At 38.8% G+C, this 18,361-nt stretch overlaps 2 protein-coding genes and 1 pseudogene across 3 annotated transcripts; all 3 read right to left on the bottom strand.

Moving 5' to 3' along the window:
• Positions 1–263: 263 nt before the first annotated feature.
• Positions 264–5,737, bottom strand: LOC131307295 (aspartic proteinase Asp1-like). Of its 2 annotated transcripts, XM_058333714.1 has the most exons (9): positions 5,400–5,737; positions 4,320–4,437; positions 2,943–3,169; positions 2,299–2,532; positions 1,876–2,014; positions 1,578–1,778; positions 877–949; positions 693–780; positions 264–591 (listed from the first exon to the last, which is right to left on the bottom strand). In XM_058333714.1, exons 1-9 carry the CDS (start codon positions 5,594–5,596, stop codon positions 483–485), a joined length of 1,386 nt encoding a protein of 461 aa, XP_058189697.1. In that variant the 5' UTR covers positions 5,597–5,737; the 3' UTR covers positions 264–482. The 2 variants fall into 2 exon arrangements, with proteins under 2 accessions (XP_058189697.1, XP_058189698.1); XM_058333715.1 differs by lacking the exon at positions 2,299–2,532 and having other exon boundaries at positions 5,400–5,735.
• A 2,422-nt stretch (positions 5,738–8,159) lies between these two features.
• Positions 8,160–11,538, bottom strand: LOC131307008 (aldehyde dehydrogenase family 3 member H1-like; annotated as a pseudogene).
• Positions 11,539–15,527: 3,989 nt separating this feature from the next.
• LOC131307291 (amino acid permease 3-like) lies at positions 15,528–17,964 on the bottom strand. Its single transcript, XM_058333712.1, has 6 exons — positions 17,827–17,964; positions 17,457–17,690; positions 17,117–17,210; positions 16,681–16,895; positions 16,423–16,562; positions 15,528–16,278 (listed from the first exon to the last, which is right to left on the bottom strand). The coding sequence occupies exons 1-6, from the start codon at positions 17,939–17,941 to the stop codon at positions 15,619–15,621; spliced, it is 1,458 nt and encodes a 485-aa protein (XP_058189695.1). The 5' UTR covers positions 17,942–17,964; the 3' UTR covers positions 15,528–15,618.
• Between the last annotated feature and the right edge of the window lie 397 nt (positions 17,965–18,361).

The following is an 18,361-nucleotide window of genomic DNA, read 5'->3' as shown; positions in this document are numbered from 1 at the left end:
TGTACAGTAGAATTAGTAGGTCCATTGGACATGATAGCGAATTTGTCGAATAAAAAACTGAAACCGAGGCACCAAATATAGGTGTAACTGCACAATCGCATGTTTCCCAGAACAATGAGAAACAATCTCGAATCGAAAATCTTAAATCTGTTGCGGGGGAAAGAGAAACAATTACCACTACAAATCCCATCTCTTATTTTCCCTCCACAAATGCATCTGTAAGTCCGAGATCCAAACACAGCACTAGTCAGTGCAGATACCAATAAGGCTGAAATGAGGGACAGTTAATAGGCAAAGTAAATCTATATGGTATATACTCGTTCTATCAAGCAAAATTTGCACTCTTCTATTTTGGACTTCCCTAACCTATGTGCCTTTGCTGTGCTACCGTGGATGCTCTACAACAGTGGAACAAAATTTACAACACTAAACCTCTTCTACAACTGAACAATTTCACGTACTTCCTATATAACACAGCATTATTACAATTCATCTTTTCGAGGACGGTGAGTTTCAGGAGGTTGCTCTTGTGCTATACCCATGTCCGATGCAAAAGGCTGAGAAGACACGTCATTGTAATCACGATCCATGCTGTAATAACCAAGGAAAAAGAAAAAAGAAAAAACCCAGGTGAGAATAACTAAGGGATGCATTTGCAGGAAGACAAATGAAAAAAAAGAGAGTTTCAGCACTTGGGGATCCTGTCACAGTTTGCAGTGACCCATCCGATTTGTTGTTTCTCGTAGTCATAGATCACCATTTTATCCTGCAAAGAAATGTCTGTCGATAGCAAGCAAAGAAAGGGTGATTAGCATGTTCAAATAGCTTCCCCCACAAGGATTTTTCGTTTTTTGGTTTGCATATATAATCCCTCACCGCCAAGTACGTTGGAGTTTCCAAGTCCTACTTCAGTGCCGTTCAATATACCAAGGCAGACATTGCCATGTTCCTGAAATAGTGGAGTTCATTGTAAGCAGAAGTCATTAATTCTGCTGTTTGGTTTTATTAGTTAAGCTGAGCTGATTAGAGCTTAAGTAATCAGTGATTAGTTTTCAGTCAGTAGATTAGTTAGTTGAGCTGGCATGTGCTGGCATTCTGTTGTATATAAGCAGAGAGAGAGTGCTAATCGTGTAATCAAGAATCAAGAAACAGAAAACAGAAATGAAATGAAATGCAGAGTTTCTCTCTCTTATCTTCTTCAGTTTGTATATTTCCTATTCATCATATTGACTTGCCATTTCTGTTGATTTGTAGAAGATATTTAAGTTGTGTTTGGATCAACAATTTGGAGGGATTTAGATTGGAATTTACCCACCTTTTCTTTTCCATCACAGATCCCCTCTACCAATCCTTAACCCAAACACAACCTTGTTGAAAGCAAGGATAGAGCAAAAGAAAAAATAAGAATAAAGGAAGTGAAGAAGCTAAATTAATTTCTTTTGGTTTTATTTGCTCGGCGAATTAATTTCTTTGGGTTGCCTCTCCTTTTTCCTTTCCACTGGTTAATCCCTCCAAAAATCCATGATCGAAACAGAGCCAAAATGCAGGGTAAAAATATGGTTATAACATGCTCTTACAGTGATGATAAGATAGGCTTCGGGAGGAATTTGCAGCTGGACATTCTTGTGGATCGTGCCCTTTTTAAAGCTCAGTACTAGGGGCTTGAAGTAGTTCTTGACATCACTAATGGATTTGAAAGGTTTGGTGCCTTTCCAGCAGATCGGCAGGCTTTGATCAGCTGCATCTTCCAATTTCTTTCTACTCAAATCTTTCTTCATCTGAAATAAATCAATTAACGGTAGGTTCCTCTATGCAAAATAAAAAAAGAAGAAGATATGTAGCTAAACTAGTTTTCTGCTTTTATTTCCATCTTACAATAGAAAGTGTTGCTTTGTAAGCATCAGAATTGAAGTAGCTGTAGGTACTCCCGCTGTCAAAGATCACCGAGAAACCCTTAGCACCCGTTGCCTGCTTGCCATAAAGTAATTCCGCTGGTCCAAGCTTGTAATGTTTACTGAAACAACTATCACTTGAATTAGATGCCTACACATGTTACGTGTTAGAATATTTTGAAAACAAAAGATAATTGCATTACTGAATATTTACATGTTACAAGACTAATGGTTAGGGATATAGGCAAGTCTCAGAACATCAATAAGAAAGAAAGAAAGACGAGACTACCTTTACTGTTACAGGTAAGTTACAATAGAATAAAACTACACTTTCACAAACACACGCACACATTATATGTACGTGTGCACGAGCGTGTGTGTACAAGAATGATTTGGCCACACTTACTCCATAGATTTGCTCAACATTGGCATCCAGACAACTCCTGAAGAAGGAACAAGATCATCTCCAATGAAAAGAAAGCCGCCTCCTTTCCCGCTCAAACAAAGACCCACTACATTTCGTGTCAAACCTAGCTCATACAGTTGTGACATGATGCTTGATTTTCCATCAGAAAGGCCTAGGACACCATCTGTGTAAGGAGGGTGAACAGAATTGGGAACTTCTTGATTGTAGCCGCAGCTGTATAGAAATGGATTAGAAAGCACGGTACATTGATTTAGCAGTACTAGTGTTTTGACAAACTAACAGGACTTCCAAACCGACATGGCTCTGAACATGTTATTTAAGCCATTCCCTTCCCAGAAATTGAAGCTTTATTATTTCATGACAAACCTGTTCACAAAAGTGTGTCCATTTTCTTTTTTGAAGAGTAGCATTTCCTTATAAATTTAGAAGATGCATGCATATCGTTATTGAAGGATATATTTGAACTCGAAATGTAAATTTGTTGCACCAAATACAGCAAGCTAATTTGAGAAAGGAAAAAAGAAGGAACATGAATCAAGCTTTCATGATTTTGCAAGGTCAGATAAAAAATAAATTGTCAAAGTCATAGTCAGTATTTGACCAAAAAAAAAAAAGTTGCCCACCCGAACATCAAGCGGGGACTAACGATACTCCCATTTGTGAACCTTAGTGGAAAGGAGTCTCTGAGTAGTACGCCCATTGATGAACCATGATCAGCGTATTCAACCTCATAGTCACACTGCTCATCTGGGTTGTCACACGGCTTGTTCACGGGCCCATTAGGGGAAGCACAAAGGGGATCCTTGCAGCTCACGAGGTCTTTGCTGGGCTTGTACGGAGAGTGAGGGGCCTACACAAATACATACAACACAGAGAGTTACAACATCATGGGAAGAGGTCGAAGACTAAATGAAAGAGGTCGAAATCCGTCCACCTTTGATGATGGTTTACATTCACATGCAACTAGGGTATTTTTATACATTACAAAATGCCATAACCAGTGCCAAACCTAGTGGAAATCTTTTCCCGTTTGGCACTCTTCCTTTCATTCATTGGAAACTATTTGCCAAGTCCCCATTTCAAGGAATAGGCTTTACCAACTTCAACCATACAACAAGAAAAGGTTCTTACTGGTAGAAGTGAACTTTGCAGCTGATGAGAACCACAAACTACTTTTTGGGCGTGTTTGATAGGAGGTTTGGGAGGGGAGGATTGGATTAATAATCCCATGGGGCTATTAATTCCTTGTTTGGTTAGGTTTTTGGAGGGGGGACTAGTTGTCCCATGGGATTGTTAATCCCCCAAAATGAGGGTATTAGCAATACCATGGGGGGGGGGGGGGGGGGGGGGGGGTGTTACTAGTAATCCCATCCCCATGGGATTGAGCAATACATGTTTAAAAACACACTTCAATTCCAATCCCAATCCTAATCCTAACCAAAACAAACATGTTATGTTATTTACAATCCCTTCCCATTCTCAATCCGAATCCCAATCCTAATCCCGTGCAAAACAAACATGAATAAATAATTCATCTTCTCATTAATAATCCCATCTCATTCTCAATCCCAATCCTAATCCCACGTCATTACGAATCCCCTTAGAACGAAATCTGCAATCAAACACGCCCTTTAGTTTCATACGACTAATAGCTGGTAAGTTCTGTACAGTTGTCTTCATATGGTTCTCACATGAAAGTAATTAGATAGTAAATTCTGATATATAGCTCACTTCTTCTCTAACTTTACGACTACCACTTGCTATCCGTTGTAGATTTTTCTTACATCTTGCGATCCTTTTCCAGAATTTTCAGCTCCCACTCCCAACGTGGTTTGCAAATCATTGAGACTCAAACCCATGTCACAATGCCGAGACAGAGTACTTGTCATCATGTCAAATCACAACCTCATCATAGCTCAAAAAAGCAGCTCCAGCAATTTTTACATCACAAAGAGTAGCTTAATAACTAGCATGATTAAAACAATGGAAACCATAATTACCGGGGTGCATTTGGTGCAAGGTGCATCACATTGGAGCCAAGTAAGGTCACTCCCGGAGTCTATATCAAGGAAGTAAGGATTTGGGGGGTGGCCTATGTTGATGGTCACATGATAGTACCTGCATACAAAAGAATATCCATGATAAAAACCTGCTTTAGGGAAAGAAATGGATTCCATCAAAATGCAATGAACTTCAAGCGAAAGTAACAAAAGGCAGTTTCCCAGAAACAAAGAAAGGGAAACGAAAAAGGGGCAGAAAGGAAAAGAAGTAAAGTAAAGTAATATGTTCAGCCAACGATAGTAAAAGTACTTTTGCACTCATTTTTAACCCTCTAGCCATCTTTTTCGTGTCTTTATTCACGTAAAATTAACAAATTATTCAGAAGTCACTTTAAGGTAAATTCATAATGCCACATAAATAAGAGAGCAACAAGAGTGCAAAAATCATTCCCCTAAATAACCAAGGAAAGTAGAATACAAATACTTTTACCTATACCCAAGGGATTAACATGTTTTTGAACACACACAGTGAGAGAGAGAGAGAGAGAGAGAGAGAGAGAGAGAGAGAGAGAGAGAGAGAGAGAGAGAGAGAGAGAGAGAGAGAATGTGATCTGAATCATTCACTATAGAGAGCTTGACGCGTAAAAGAAGGTTCACGGAAAGTCAGCAAAAAAATTGCAGATTGTTCGAAGAATCCGTAAGAAATGTAAACATATGGGTGACTAGAAATTTCTGAGATAAAAATCATGAATGAGGAAAGTTGTTCAAGAAATTGCAAGGAAGTAACAGATGCGTAAGAGCGTTCCTTAAGATTTCAGACAATTATGCACCCACAAACGCCCCAAGAGACCAATAATCAGCAATCACAAAATCAAATGAACCGAAATCACAAAATAATAACTTTCCAAGAAACCCAAAATCAAACCATCCTATAACACACAACTGCACCAATCAAGATTGCATGTACAGAATCTCAAATAAAAACCCACAATCAAACAACAATCAATTCTAAAACAAGATTACATTTCAAGAACCTCAAAAAAAAAAAAAAAAAAAACCCCAAAATCAAACGGCACGTACCCATTTGGATAAACATTTCCAGTAACAGGGAAGACCACAGAGGACCCAAATCGACTGGTGGCTGTTGATTTTCTCTGCCTCTTGTTGTTCTGGGGTTGATTGGCAACCCCGTGTGTGCTTTGAATTGCAGGGAAAAGGGCCAGAAGAAGAACCAACATCTTCATCATTGGCGGTACTGGTTTTCTTTTCTTGATCATGTTTGAGTGAGTGAGGGGGTTTAGTAGTTTAGAAGCCTCAAAAGGAGGACTGTTTTTCTTCTTAATGTGAAAAATGAAGGAATACCGGAGACTGGCAGCTAGAGCAACCAACTCTTCTGGTCTGCTGGCTACCGAAATGGAAAAGATGAATTACTGTGGTAGCGTTTGATTGGAAGTTTAGTTTAGTTTAGTTTTGGTAGCGGGTAAAGAGAGAAATAGAGTAATGATTGAAGATAGGGATAATGATTGGAAAGAGATAGAGAGAGATGTGAAAGTAATAATTTGAGAAATAAGGTAATGATTAGAGAAAAAAAGTAGGGTAATGATTGAAAACAAAACTAAAACTAAAACTAAATTGAGAACCGAATTAAAACAAAACTAAAATGGAAGACAAAGATAATGATTGGAGAGAGATAGAGAGAGATGAGAAAATAATAATTGAATAAATATAGTAATGATTTGAGAAAAAAATAAAATAATAATTAAAAAACAAAATTAAAACAAAACTAAAATGGAAACGAGCAAAGCCGGTATACTTTAAGTTTTACTCCATCTAATTTCCGGTTCAGGCTCCGTTCCGGAATCAAAAATAAGTCCTTATTTTTTAAGAAGTCAATTTTAAGCTCAAAAATTATGGGCTAATTGAAATTTAAAAATATGCAATATGGATCTTGTTTGGAAGATCTCAATGAGATCTTTTATACGATGCAAAAAAAATAAAAAAATTATTTTTTATTTACTTTATTTTTGAGTTTGAAAATGTGAAATAAGCTGCTTATTTTTTAAGAAGGTTTCTGGAACCTTGTTCCAACAAGACTTTTAGGACCTTTTAGGTTTTGTCCTAAAAGGCTGGTTGGTTCTACCCTAAAAATAGCATGGTTCAAATTCCAACAGGAAAGACTCTAGTAATTGCTACAGCAGCCAGCCCAACACGCAGGGAAACGGGAAATGAAACACAACAAAAAAATTCAATAAATCTAAGGACACATACATTTTACACAAATCTTGCACATATACTTTTATGGGGGCCCACCTCGGGTCCCACTAATATGATTTGAATCGCTCATTATTTTTAAAATATTTTTTAAAGAGTTTTTGTAAAAAATTAACTCGATAAGATATCGGTACAGGGCTTTTTCAGAAATAGTAAGGTGAAACAACATGATTCGCCCTGCTATTTCTGATAAAACCCTTATCGATATCTTATCGAGTTGATTTTTTATAGATACTCTTAAAAAATTATTTTAAAAATAATGAGCGGTTCAGATCATATTGGTGGGACCCGAAGTGGGCCCTATAAAAAGTGTGTGCAAGATTTGTGTAAATATATATGTGCAAATAGCACGGCTGCAACAAATTAGGATCCGGAGACCACGGTGTGAAGATTAGCTCGATTGAACATCTACCTCGACCGAGGTCTCGGACTTGGTCCGGACGCTCATCGACAATTTTTTGACTCCAAAGTTTTTGATTGTGTTTGGTTTTAAACCTCCGAAGCCAGTTTTCGACGATGACAGAGGATAGTCGTAATTAGAAGTTGGGAGAAAACTTGTATTTTGTGTTTGGCTGCAGAAATTCTCCTTTGTTTACTCTCCTAAGCATTTGTTTGTGGAGTAGATTTACAGTCTAACATAAGCCGAACTACGTAATATTTTTGTTTCTCTTGATTTGATTTTTGCCCTTCTTTGTTTAGTTTTGTTCACATAGCATCAAATGAGCCACCTTCCAAACAATTAATGGGAATCCCTTTGTGTTCACCCTAATCGATCCTAATCTCACCTTTCTAGTCCGACAATCAAACGAGCTCTTAGTGTTTGAGATATTTACAAGACCGAAACGTACACATTTATAGATTTTTTAGAGATTGAACACGCAGAAAATTACATTGATCGCATATCAGTTGATTTGATCCAAAACATATTATCATGAACAAAAATTGCAACATTATATTGGAACCCATGTATCTCAGGATAAATTAACAATTATTGTCTACCATCCACTTGTTTTGTCAAACCAAAAGTCCTTTCGAAGATTAATTAATTAGAGATGAAAAAAAATCAATTTATTTTTTTCTCAAATTAAGTGGATAACAAGTTGGTGAAACTACACTTCACCACACTGTTTGTGGCTCCCCAAGGGAAATGAAAATGGAAGAGAAATTAATTAGAGCACTCCTAGCAACACAATTTAAAAACACAATTTCAGACACAACTGAATCTAGAACCGTTCGATGCGCATGGGCTCGCATACATCGAACGGTTCCACACACTTTGTGTATGTCCAGAGTTGCAGTTTGAAGTTGTGTTCATAGAGTTTCTGAATTAATTACTCATACAAGCTGATATCTTCATCGGGAGCTCAACAGCAACATATACATAATCATGCATTCTAACCTAACCAAAGCAGGAGATCTTCACTTCATCTTCTCTTAGGATTTTTCCCTCCCCTAAGTCCTTTTCGCATAGGCGAAAACAAAGTAAAAATCATAGCAGAAGAAATGAGTCGAATTGACATGGAAGACAATTTTATTATCTTTCAAAAATATACATAAATAGTACAATGTGAGAGAACAACAGGCACTGCCACAAAAAGAGCTGAAGAAAATCAACATAAGCCACTTAAAGAGTGTTTGGTAATCTTACATTTCTGTACATGTACTGGTATGGGGGAAATGAATCATAAACTTACTTTTTTCACCAACCAAACAAAGCGCGAATAATGCCGAAGATATCGCCGCCTAGGAGAGCCTTCAGTAATCTTAGCTTCCCAGGTGTGTATGGAGGGTACCTTGCAGGTGCATCACCGGCAAAACTTCGGTAGAGAACTGCTTTCTAGTGGGAGATCGTGTCAAAAGAGAACTTGCCCCGGCATGCACCAATTCTGCTTTCCCCAACTCCTCCAAATGGTAAATGGGGGTTTGTAAGCTGTTTTATGATCATATTTTTAACACAAATTAGTTAGTCAATCAATTCGGAACAAGAATATGAATTCGAAAAGGAACATAAACATGGAGTTGGCGATTTTGGTGAATGTTGCTATTCTACTGCTTCCAAGTGTGCGCATGCACATATATCTACATGTCTCATGTAAAACTCAAATTCGATTTGAGATACGTATTATATGTATCCAGCACTACGAAGGAAAATCCCTGGTTCTTCAAAAATTCTTCTGCAATACTACTTTCCATGTGAGCGTCACATAAATAGTTGTATTCCATTGCCCAACCACTTTCTAAAATATCAAAAATGACACCCTCTATCATAATGAAGTTTAATTAGGTATTCAAAACATGTGTATAATCTTCAGAATAAGCAGATTCAATTTCGTTAACCTTAAAGCCTGATAAGTACTAATACCGGACACTGAGATTATGTGGATACTCCTAAACACGTTACTTCCACATGTACAGAATAGACCATGAGCTTCCCAAATAGATGTATGCAAGAATGTAAGTCAGGGATGGCTATTTGAAAATCTGCAGAAAAAGTGGGTTTTTTGGTATGAGTTCAGGAAAGAGTGATAGTCACATGTAAGGCAATATCATTGATGAGCAAACCCCCCGCAGAGACATTCCTCATGAACTTCTCTTTTGAGTGTCTTGTTGTTGGTGAATAAATAGGCCGCAAGTGGCTTTTCTCCAGAGTTGATAACACCAAAACTCTCCTCGATATTGTCTGCCTAAACAAACTAAATGAAGCAATGTCATGATTGATGTTCACATATCCACAAAAAAAGAAAGGTTGCACGATGTTTTTACTGCAGTGAATTAAAGACAAAAACAAAACTACCACCAGAAATAGTTACTGTCTTTACTTCTTTCTACGTATTCCGGGCAAATGACTCCCAGCTACAAAGCTACAATCTTCTAGATAAATGGATCTCAAGTCCATCAAAAAGGCCGCTTAAACATTTCATGTAGTGAGAGTCCGAAAGAGGACATGATTTCCTCTTACTACATGGAATATTATACAGAAGCTATCGCTACGCCTTTGTCCAGCATGATGAGTGACAACTGACAATTGTATAATCATAGGTGATCCCTTGATCCTAATTGTCAGCAATCAGTAATTTTTCCCATTTTTCATTAAGAGTTTAAATCCATAAAGCAACAAAAAGAAAATCCATTGGCGCGTCCAGAATTTTTCCTTGACAATGGGAAGCAGAGGGCCAAATATCTCCTCATTCATAATAAGAGAGTCTTCTGGTATATCCAGCAAAATGGTAGGAGCAATTTTTCTGCAACAATTGAAAGACTCTTGAATAGTATCAAGGGCTCATCTGTTTTATCGGCTAAACTTCAAAATTGATAAATGTGATAAAAGTGATCAGTAAAACTTACAGGCTGTCTTTGTTTCTTTGACCTCCATGGACTATTTTACCAGAAACCTTATCTTGGTCCAAGAGCTTTGTTAAGCGAGCAAAGTGGTTGGAACTCACAATGCGAGACAAGTCTTCAGATATCAACGGGTCCTTTCCAAATAACTTCTCCAACTCAAGTTTCAGAGCATCTATCTGTTGAGTGAGTTCCATATGAAGGAATCCAATAAATATCAGATTTGCATATATTTGAATAGGGACATAAATAGAAGACAAAAAGTTTATCGGCAAACTTGCCAACTTTGGAGCAAAACCTTTGGTTGTTATAATGTGATCAGCAGAAACACATGCTTGCCCATTATTTAGTCACCACTTTCATCCAATAAGTCGCCGTGCTGTGACCTGACAAGCACAAAGAATTCAATTATGTTGTGGACTCACAGCACCATAATTGACAACAAGAAGAGAATTTGGCACCACAGAAAAGGTCATGCCGGAAAAGGAAAGCTCTATACTGTTAGATTTACTATGTCGGAATCAACAATAACAGGACATTTTCCTCCCAGCCCCAAAGCTACAGGTGTAAGATGCTTTGCAACAGCAGCCAACACAATGCATCCCACTTTTCCATTGCCTACAAATCATTATTTGATTACAGGTAAATATAAACGAAAATGGTAAGATTCTATAAATCATACATCTACATACTGACCAAAAGATACATAATCTCAGTGCTTTAACAAAATATTTTGGGGAGTACTATGAATCTAGTCATCAGCGCGACAAAGCCATTATTTCTCATTAGAATATTCAACCTTATATCTCTTTCTACCGTAGAGTCCTTTAATATTTTGGGGAGGATTAGGTGAATAACCTGTATAAAGTATCTTATCCCACTTTTGTTCTAGAAGGGCAGACGTTTCAGGAACAGCACCGTCGACAACTTTTACTGCAGAGCAATCCAAATACTCCCCAAATAATTTTGCAAGCAGTGAGGATGAGGCTGGAGCAATTTCTGATGGTTTCAGAACCACGGCATTGCCAGCTGCAATAGCTCCGATGACTGGATCAACAGATAACACTGCAAAAGGAAGATCATAACAGAAGAAATATATTGCGGCAACATCTAAATATTCTTCTCTGTAAGTGATTCTTAATGAAAAATGATTTTGGCACTCCAAGGGTGAAGAATCAAAAAAGGAGCTGTTAGAAAACTCAGTACAGAAAATCAGGAGCCCTCAATGTTCTCAGTGAATCACTTGAGCCCTGACACACTTTTGGTGCCATGGAGCTAGACGAGTGAGCTAATATGTTTTCTCCATGTTTGGGATAACTGAACTAGACACTATTGGTGAGTACTACCATCACAAGCATTATTTAGTGCCCTTCGCTCGCAGGTCACACCTCATCCAAGGTTAACAAGATCAGACGACTATGATTAAGGGGGAAAAAAAAATACATGCAATCCCTTTTCTTAATTAGCTTCGTCTCTAACAAGAAGCAATGGACTGTCTAAGAAAAGCTTTCAACAAATACAGTAGATAACGAGCAATGTAGTAGTAGTACTCGAACCAAGTGCACATATTCTTGACGATTCCATGAAGAGGGATATTCATATTGGACATTTTGCCACCATAATTAACTGGTTACTTCTATTTCTATTGTTCAATTTTAGTCAAATAACAACTCATGTAAAATTATTGTGTCCAATTATGATGTATCCATAATTGTAATCGAAATCCTAAAACAATGTGTATAGTGACATCTACAGATTGAACTGAGTCAACTTTGAGGAACTGACACAAACATCGAAAATGGACAACCAAAATAGGTAGGAGGGAGTACATTTCAAGATCAGTGACCCGGCACATGGATATAGATATAAGATATTTTGAACCCATTTCAAACAAATTAGCTAATAAGACGACATTTGTTTAACAGGGCCACAAATCACATTCACCAGGCGTGTGTATGTCAGTTGTGTAGATGGGCAATGATGGCGTGTATTAAGGATATCATCATTTAGTCCGCCGGCTCACGACACGCCCAAAGCCCGCTCGGTCCGTCGGGTTTTGCTCGGCCCGAGCCCCGTCCAACGGGCGGGTAGCCCAGCCCAAAGTCTTCATTGGCCGGGCTTTGGCTTCGATATTTAAGCTTGGCCCGCAGTGAGACCACCCGCAATACCTGCCCGGATAGCCCATTAATTGCACAAAACCCAGCACACATGCATATGGCAGACCACTTTTTTGCCCATTAATCACACAAAACCCAAAACATTCAATTCAAGGATTACATATTTTCATCTTTTGGTATAGGAAAACCGAAAAAATGAATGGTGGTTTCCTTTAAGTTGCACAATTCAAAGAATCTTTAATTTTGTCTTGTGAAAAGTTGGCTGGAAAAAAAAAAAACAGAGCTTCAACAAGCCCAATACAATTCTAGCCCCATACAATAAAGAGAGCCATCAAAATCCAACCTGTAAGCCCAATACAATTATATTCCGCCCACAAGCCCGCCAAGTGGGGCTACCCGTGGGCTTCAATTTTAGGTACCTAGCTCGGCCCGCAAAAAAGAAAAAATCCGCTTGGCCCAACCTATGGACAGGCTTGGATAGTGACTTGGCGGGCTGGACCAGTCCGGCCCGGCCCGATAATGCCCCTTAGCATGTATAGGTCAAGTTCTCGGGGTTGGACAACCCTGGGCTGGGGCAACCCCACAAAAATTTAAGTAACATAGTATTCCTGTGTGTGTGTATATATGTATGTATGTATGTATATATATAAAAGTGTCCCATTCCATCATAAGCGATTGCCATTGGTGTGGTGTTTATGCAGCTTTTAATAATTTCAAGTGGGCTGAGTTCAATTATCGGCCCTCCCGTGCCCCTTTATTTTTTTCCTCTACTTTTGATCTACCTCGTTTTGTTTTTCTTCCCAATTCATAATATTGCGAAAAATCAAATTACTCCACTTTTGATCTACCTCGTTTTGTTTTCTCTCCCAATGCATAATATTGCGAAAAATCAAATTACTTTGTTGGAAATTTTCGATTTAACAAACACAACAGTAATGTATAAATGATATGTTCTTACATTTGATTAAAAAAAAAGTCACAAATAGAGCAAGCTAATACGGTTTTTATTTTTACTTTCAAACTAGGAGTACCATTTTGCAAGAGAGATTAAAGAGCTTGGCTATGATCTCAATTGAAAATGAGTCGTCGTTCCACTAAAAGTATTTTGGGGCACTTGGGGCTTTTTTAAACTTTTTACATTTTTTAAGACAGGTCATACTCCTCATATATATTAACTAAAAAGCCCAAAAATCAAAAGTCAACAGAACGGGTCCCGAGTTCTTGGATAAGTAAAGTACGTTTTTTATGTTGATTTTTCTGATGTTATTCAAGCTAAAATAACAATGTAATTTTTATTTTTATTTTGTATGATTTAATTGTAAATGGGCAACAAAAGTAGAAGATTGGGCTAGGGCAACCCAAATGTCGGGGCCGGCACTGTATAGGTCCCACGTGAATGTGATCATATGCACACGTGTGTGTGATTTGTATAAACGACAATTGCACTAACTTATAACGTGAAAATGTCAACGTTCTACTAATGTGTAATTATTGTATATGATAATTCTTGCCAAGAACTAGTACTATTTACAAATGCTGTAATTGTATTCTCGTAATAAAAATAGAAATCCTCTCTGTTATGGCTTTCTGCTTATAAGGGCGTCCCGTTTCTCTCATTTGTTTCTCTTTAAGTTTTGATTTTATTCATAAGATATCTTCTGAACGTGCTTATTCATGAATTTTCGCGTCATGTGTGCTTACCTTTCGTTATAATGCGCATCTAGTCATCTATCCAAAGAGCTCAATAGCTGTTAGCTACAGAAATACTCTAGCTTCAAGTTCTGGTGTGAAACTATTGCAATTGACTCCAATGAGTACAAAAGATTGCTTCAAAAAGGAAAAAAGGAAAGCCGTTTCGGTTGTATGCCACGAGGTCCCTATGGGGGGGGAGGGGGGCGGGGAGGACCGGAAATGAAATGTGTGCCTGGGTGTGGAGAATTTTGACCACTTGTTTTTTCCATGAATTTTCGTTTCATTTGTGCTTACCTTTCGTTATAATCCACATCTAACCAAAGAGCCCAATAGTTGTTACTTGTTAGCTACAGAAATACTCTAGCAAATGGACAATGATGTAATGTCAATAGTACTTAGGATAATGCTACGGTATCCTCCCTCTTGTCTGGGGATACCGTATCACCCAAGGCATAACACGTTGAAAAATGGCATAACAATATTACGCAATTTTTAAATTTTGGGGGGATACTGTAAAAATGGCATACCATTATGGTGTCCCCCAAAAAGTGTTATGTCATTTTTACGGTGTCCTTCCAAATGGCATAACATTATCACCAGAAGGCATAATCGTTCTTACTAGAAGGCATAACGGGGGACACCGATAGGAGATATTCACGGGGGGATTCCAATAGAGGGATGGATATTCAAGTCTTTGCCCTCAAGGTATATTTTATTTTCACATGCTCTCAGTCGGGCTTATTGAAGTCCCATCGGGAGATGGACTTCAATGTGTCAATGGGGTGTATTATATACCCAGTCGGCAACGTGTTGTGTACATAAGCTTGGGAGCTTTTCGTAAATTGTGTTGCTTTTGCAATCATTTTGTTACAGAGGGGAAGAAAAAAAAACAGGAAAAAAGTAATAATTGAAAAAATAGGATAATGATTGAAGAAAGAAGTAGGGTAATGATTGGAAAACAAAACAAAAACAAAACTAAAATGACAAACGAACAAAGCTCTCAGAAAATAGCTTTATGTAAAAAGTGTTTGCTTTCGAGTGAGAGTTTGAGTAAAAGCTTGAATTGATATGAAACTCACTTAATTCCCTGGATGTTTTGGTATAATTTCCTTGCTTCCACCATATCCTGTTTCCTTCATCAATAACCAAATTGACCAACAAAATGGAGTACTAGCTAGGAACTAAGTAATGGAAGCATTCTCAAAGATGCAAGGTAACGTCCAAACAAGCTCTATAGCAGATGGGGTTGGATGTACAACATCAAAAGCTGAGGCCTGAGTGTGCAAATGGTAATACCTGGACACATGCAGAGGGAGACGTTATGAGCAAACCGAGAGTCAACATGAAAATCGTACAGAGCCAATTAGTAATAGTATAAATGGCACCCCTTGACTAGTATTCCCTGTGTTTGAGATTCACTTGGTAAGGTTTACATGAATGTTTTGAACATGTAACTAAGAGCGTTCAACCAAAGTGATATATCCCTTGATGTGCGCTTCGGGTGGTTTTCAGTTCCCAAATGTTTTGAACTCTATGTGATCTGGAGTGGGAATGGATACGTGCAAGGTAAAATTGATTTTTAATTTTTTATCAAGAACAACTCAACGTGTCTTCTAAAGGATTTTTCAATCTGCATCTAGAAACAGAGAGACAAGGGTCACACATTTGGGAACTGAAATTGGACATTCATATTTGGATTTCAAATCCATTCATAAATTGGACCAGCCTTTTTTCCCTTTTCGTACTACAAATTAAAAACCAACATAAAACTGTGAAGTAACAAGCTTGTTATGAACATCAGCAAGAATTGAAATCCCATTTTGTTCAATTTCTTGCTCTAGGAATCCCTCTCTGCTACCGAGGAAATCAAACGCAGCTTCTCAATAACTGGATTTGAAAGGCTTGTAAGACTTGAGATCTTCAACAAGTCCGGCAAAGGATCCAGTCACGGCAGCAATGGAAATAACAAGACAAGCAGCACTGAGAATTTGAAGAGACATCCACATGGTACTCCACTTCGGTATTTTCTTCTGCACAATGTAAATTTCCACCGGGAAATATACCGTCAACAGCCCAAACCCAAAAGCTCCAAGGATTCTCACCACAACATTGAAAAATGGCATGAGCATCGCTATCACAATGGTCAGGATCACAAAAAGGGTCCTCCACACCAACCGGAGGATGTTGAGGCGGAAATAGCTGAACCCGGGAATTGGAGTTTGGATTTTGTACTCCTTTTTAATGAATTCACTGTTTGGGAACCGTTCCGCAGCTGTTTTTTCGACAAAGGCGAACAGGGGTTGGCAGTAGACTTGGTATGCACAGACGAGGTGGACTACGATGGCCACGTTGGCGATGTCTAGGAGCCAGAAAGGGTTGTAGAAGCCGAAGCCAGTGAGGAGGTTTCCGGGGGTGAGGTCCCCGAAGGCAGCGTAGCCGAAGCAGCCACAGAGCATGTAGAAAAGAGTTGTCACTGAGACACTTATTAGGGTAGCCTTCTTCATTGTTTTGGACTCAGATGGTGGGGACTTGAGTGTGTCCTGTTTTTACATATCCAACACAAACAACATTAGTGTGGCCTTCTTGGCTTCTTTATTGTTTTCTCACACAATAAAGTAGAGATTTCGAAAAAATAGAAATAACAATAATTATAAGTTTAGGAACAATTAAGGAAATATATATACCTGAATTTCAACAAGGATGAGAGAGTAAGAATAGGCAAAAACAATGTCTCCCAATGCTTGAAAGCTCCTCCATACTTTTTGAGTCTCAGTCACAGTGCCAATGCTTATTCCAGTAAGACTTCCCTTGAACTTCCAACTCTCTGATTTTACAAAAAAGTTAAATAAATTAATACCCAAGTTTAAGTATCAATAGATCTTTAAATAAATGGGGACGAAAATCACAAAATAAAAGTTTTGGAAGCTGGTAGGTGTATGTACCGGCAACTTTGGCGATTCCGAGGCCAAGACCGATGGAAGAGTAAGTGAAGGACATGACCGCGGCGACAATCGAAAGCCATGAGATCTGATCGAAGTCCGGTATCTGAGAGAAGAGGATCTCTGCTGCACCAAACGCGAGCATGTACGGAGTGCTTGATATTTTGCATGGGTCTTTCCCTCTGCTGGCATGGAAGCAATTAGACCTCTTGACTGCCCTGTTATTATCAATACAAAATCAATTGAACCCATTAGCAATCGATAAAAATCAAATCTCCCCGTTCGCAAATCGTGTTTTACGAAAGGTGGGTTGTTTACAGAAACTTTTTTTTTTTTGGTCGAAAACGGTTCGCTTCCTCGGAAAACAAAGAGAAGAACTGAAAACGAAAATGATACCGAACCCAACGTATAGTTTCTAAATTTCGAAAATCATACTCACATCATGCTTATGGAAGCGGCAATAGTGTAGCCAATGGCAACTCCAAAAAGGTTGAGGTACTGAATCCACCCGCAGACCTTAACTTTCATTCTACCTGAGAAAATCCAGAAACACAAAGCAGATGATGATTAGGCTGAGTTTTGATCTCTCTTAATTTTTTCTAAAGACAGTGAATATTATAATATATTGTTAAGGTTTAGAGATCTTTTGTTTAGCTTTTTTATTTTGTCGACGAAATAATAAGCATAGTTATAAGCTGGAAAAGTTTCAAATAAGACCGACTCTGAAAGCACTAGCCAATTCGAAAATCAACTTCTGAAAGGAGAAAGAGGAAATTTACCGAGATTGGAGCTGACGGCATCCATGTAAGTATAGTTCCTTTTTCCGGTGGCAGGGTCGCCGGAGCGGTAGCAGTCGGCGAGGAGGGTGGAGGTGTAGTAAGTGACAATGGAGAACAAGAAGAGGGCAGTTGGACCAGCGATCCATCCAAGTTGGGCTGTGGCCCAAGCCAAGGACAGCAGTTCAGGCCCAATCACAGCTGCTATTATGTGAGCACTTGCTGTCCATGCAGTCCCTGTACGCAAAAACCAAACTCTGTTAACTACTACTAATTAACAAACTCAAGGGGAAAGAGAGGAAGTTGCAGTTCATAGTATTGAGGCTTGAATTCAGACAAACCAAAGTTTCTAGACTTGTTGACGGAGATTTACCGGTCCTTTTGAGGCGGCCGTCATCGTCGAAGCACCTTGACCCTGCCGGAGCCACGTTGGCGGAGACGTCGAAAACTTGGTGGCGGTGGTTCTTCACGGCAGCGTTATCACCCATCTTTTTCCGTTATGAAAACAGAAAACAAAACCCAGATTGGATTTTAAGCTTTTCAGGTGTTTGCAAAAACCCAAGTGGGTATTCAAGACTTGCAGTGTGGGAAATGGTTAGAGAGAGAGAGAGAGAGATGATACTCAATATGCTGGATTCACTTGGGTTGGTTGGGTTGCGTTTTGGGGGGGGGGGGGGGGGGGGGGGGTTGGTTGGTTGGATTGGATTTTAAGCTTTTCAGTTGTTTGCAAAAACCCAAGTGGGTATTCAAGACTTGCAGTGTGGGAAACGGTTAGAGAGAGAGAGAGAGAGATGATATTCAATATGCTGGATTCACTTAGGTTGGTTGGGTTGCGTTTTGGGTTGGGGGGGGGGGGGGGGGGGGGTTGGTTGGGTTGGGTTTTGGGGGGGGGGGGGTTTGGTTGGTTA

The sequence above is a fragment of the Rhododendron vialii genome, chromosome 11a, assembly GCF_030253575.1.
Source record: "Rhododendron vialii isolate Sample 1 chromosome 11a, ASM3025357v1".
In the NCBI taxonomy this organism is placed as follows: Eukaryota; Viridiplantae; Streptophyta; class Magnoliopsida; order Ericales; family Ericaceae; genus Rhododendron; species Rhododendron vialii.
The sequence above is the reverse complement of the archived record's forward strand: the minus strand, read 5'-3'. Positions and strand labels throughout refer to the sequence as shown.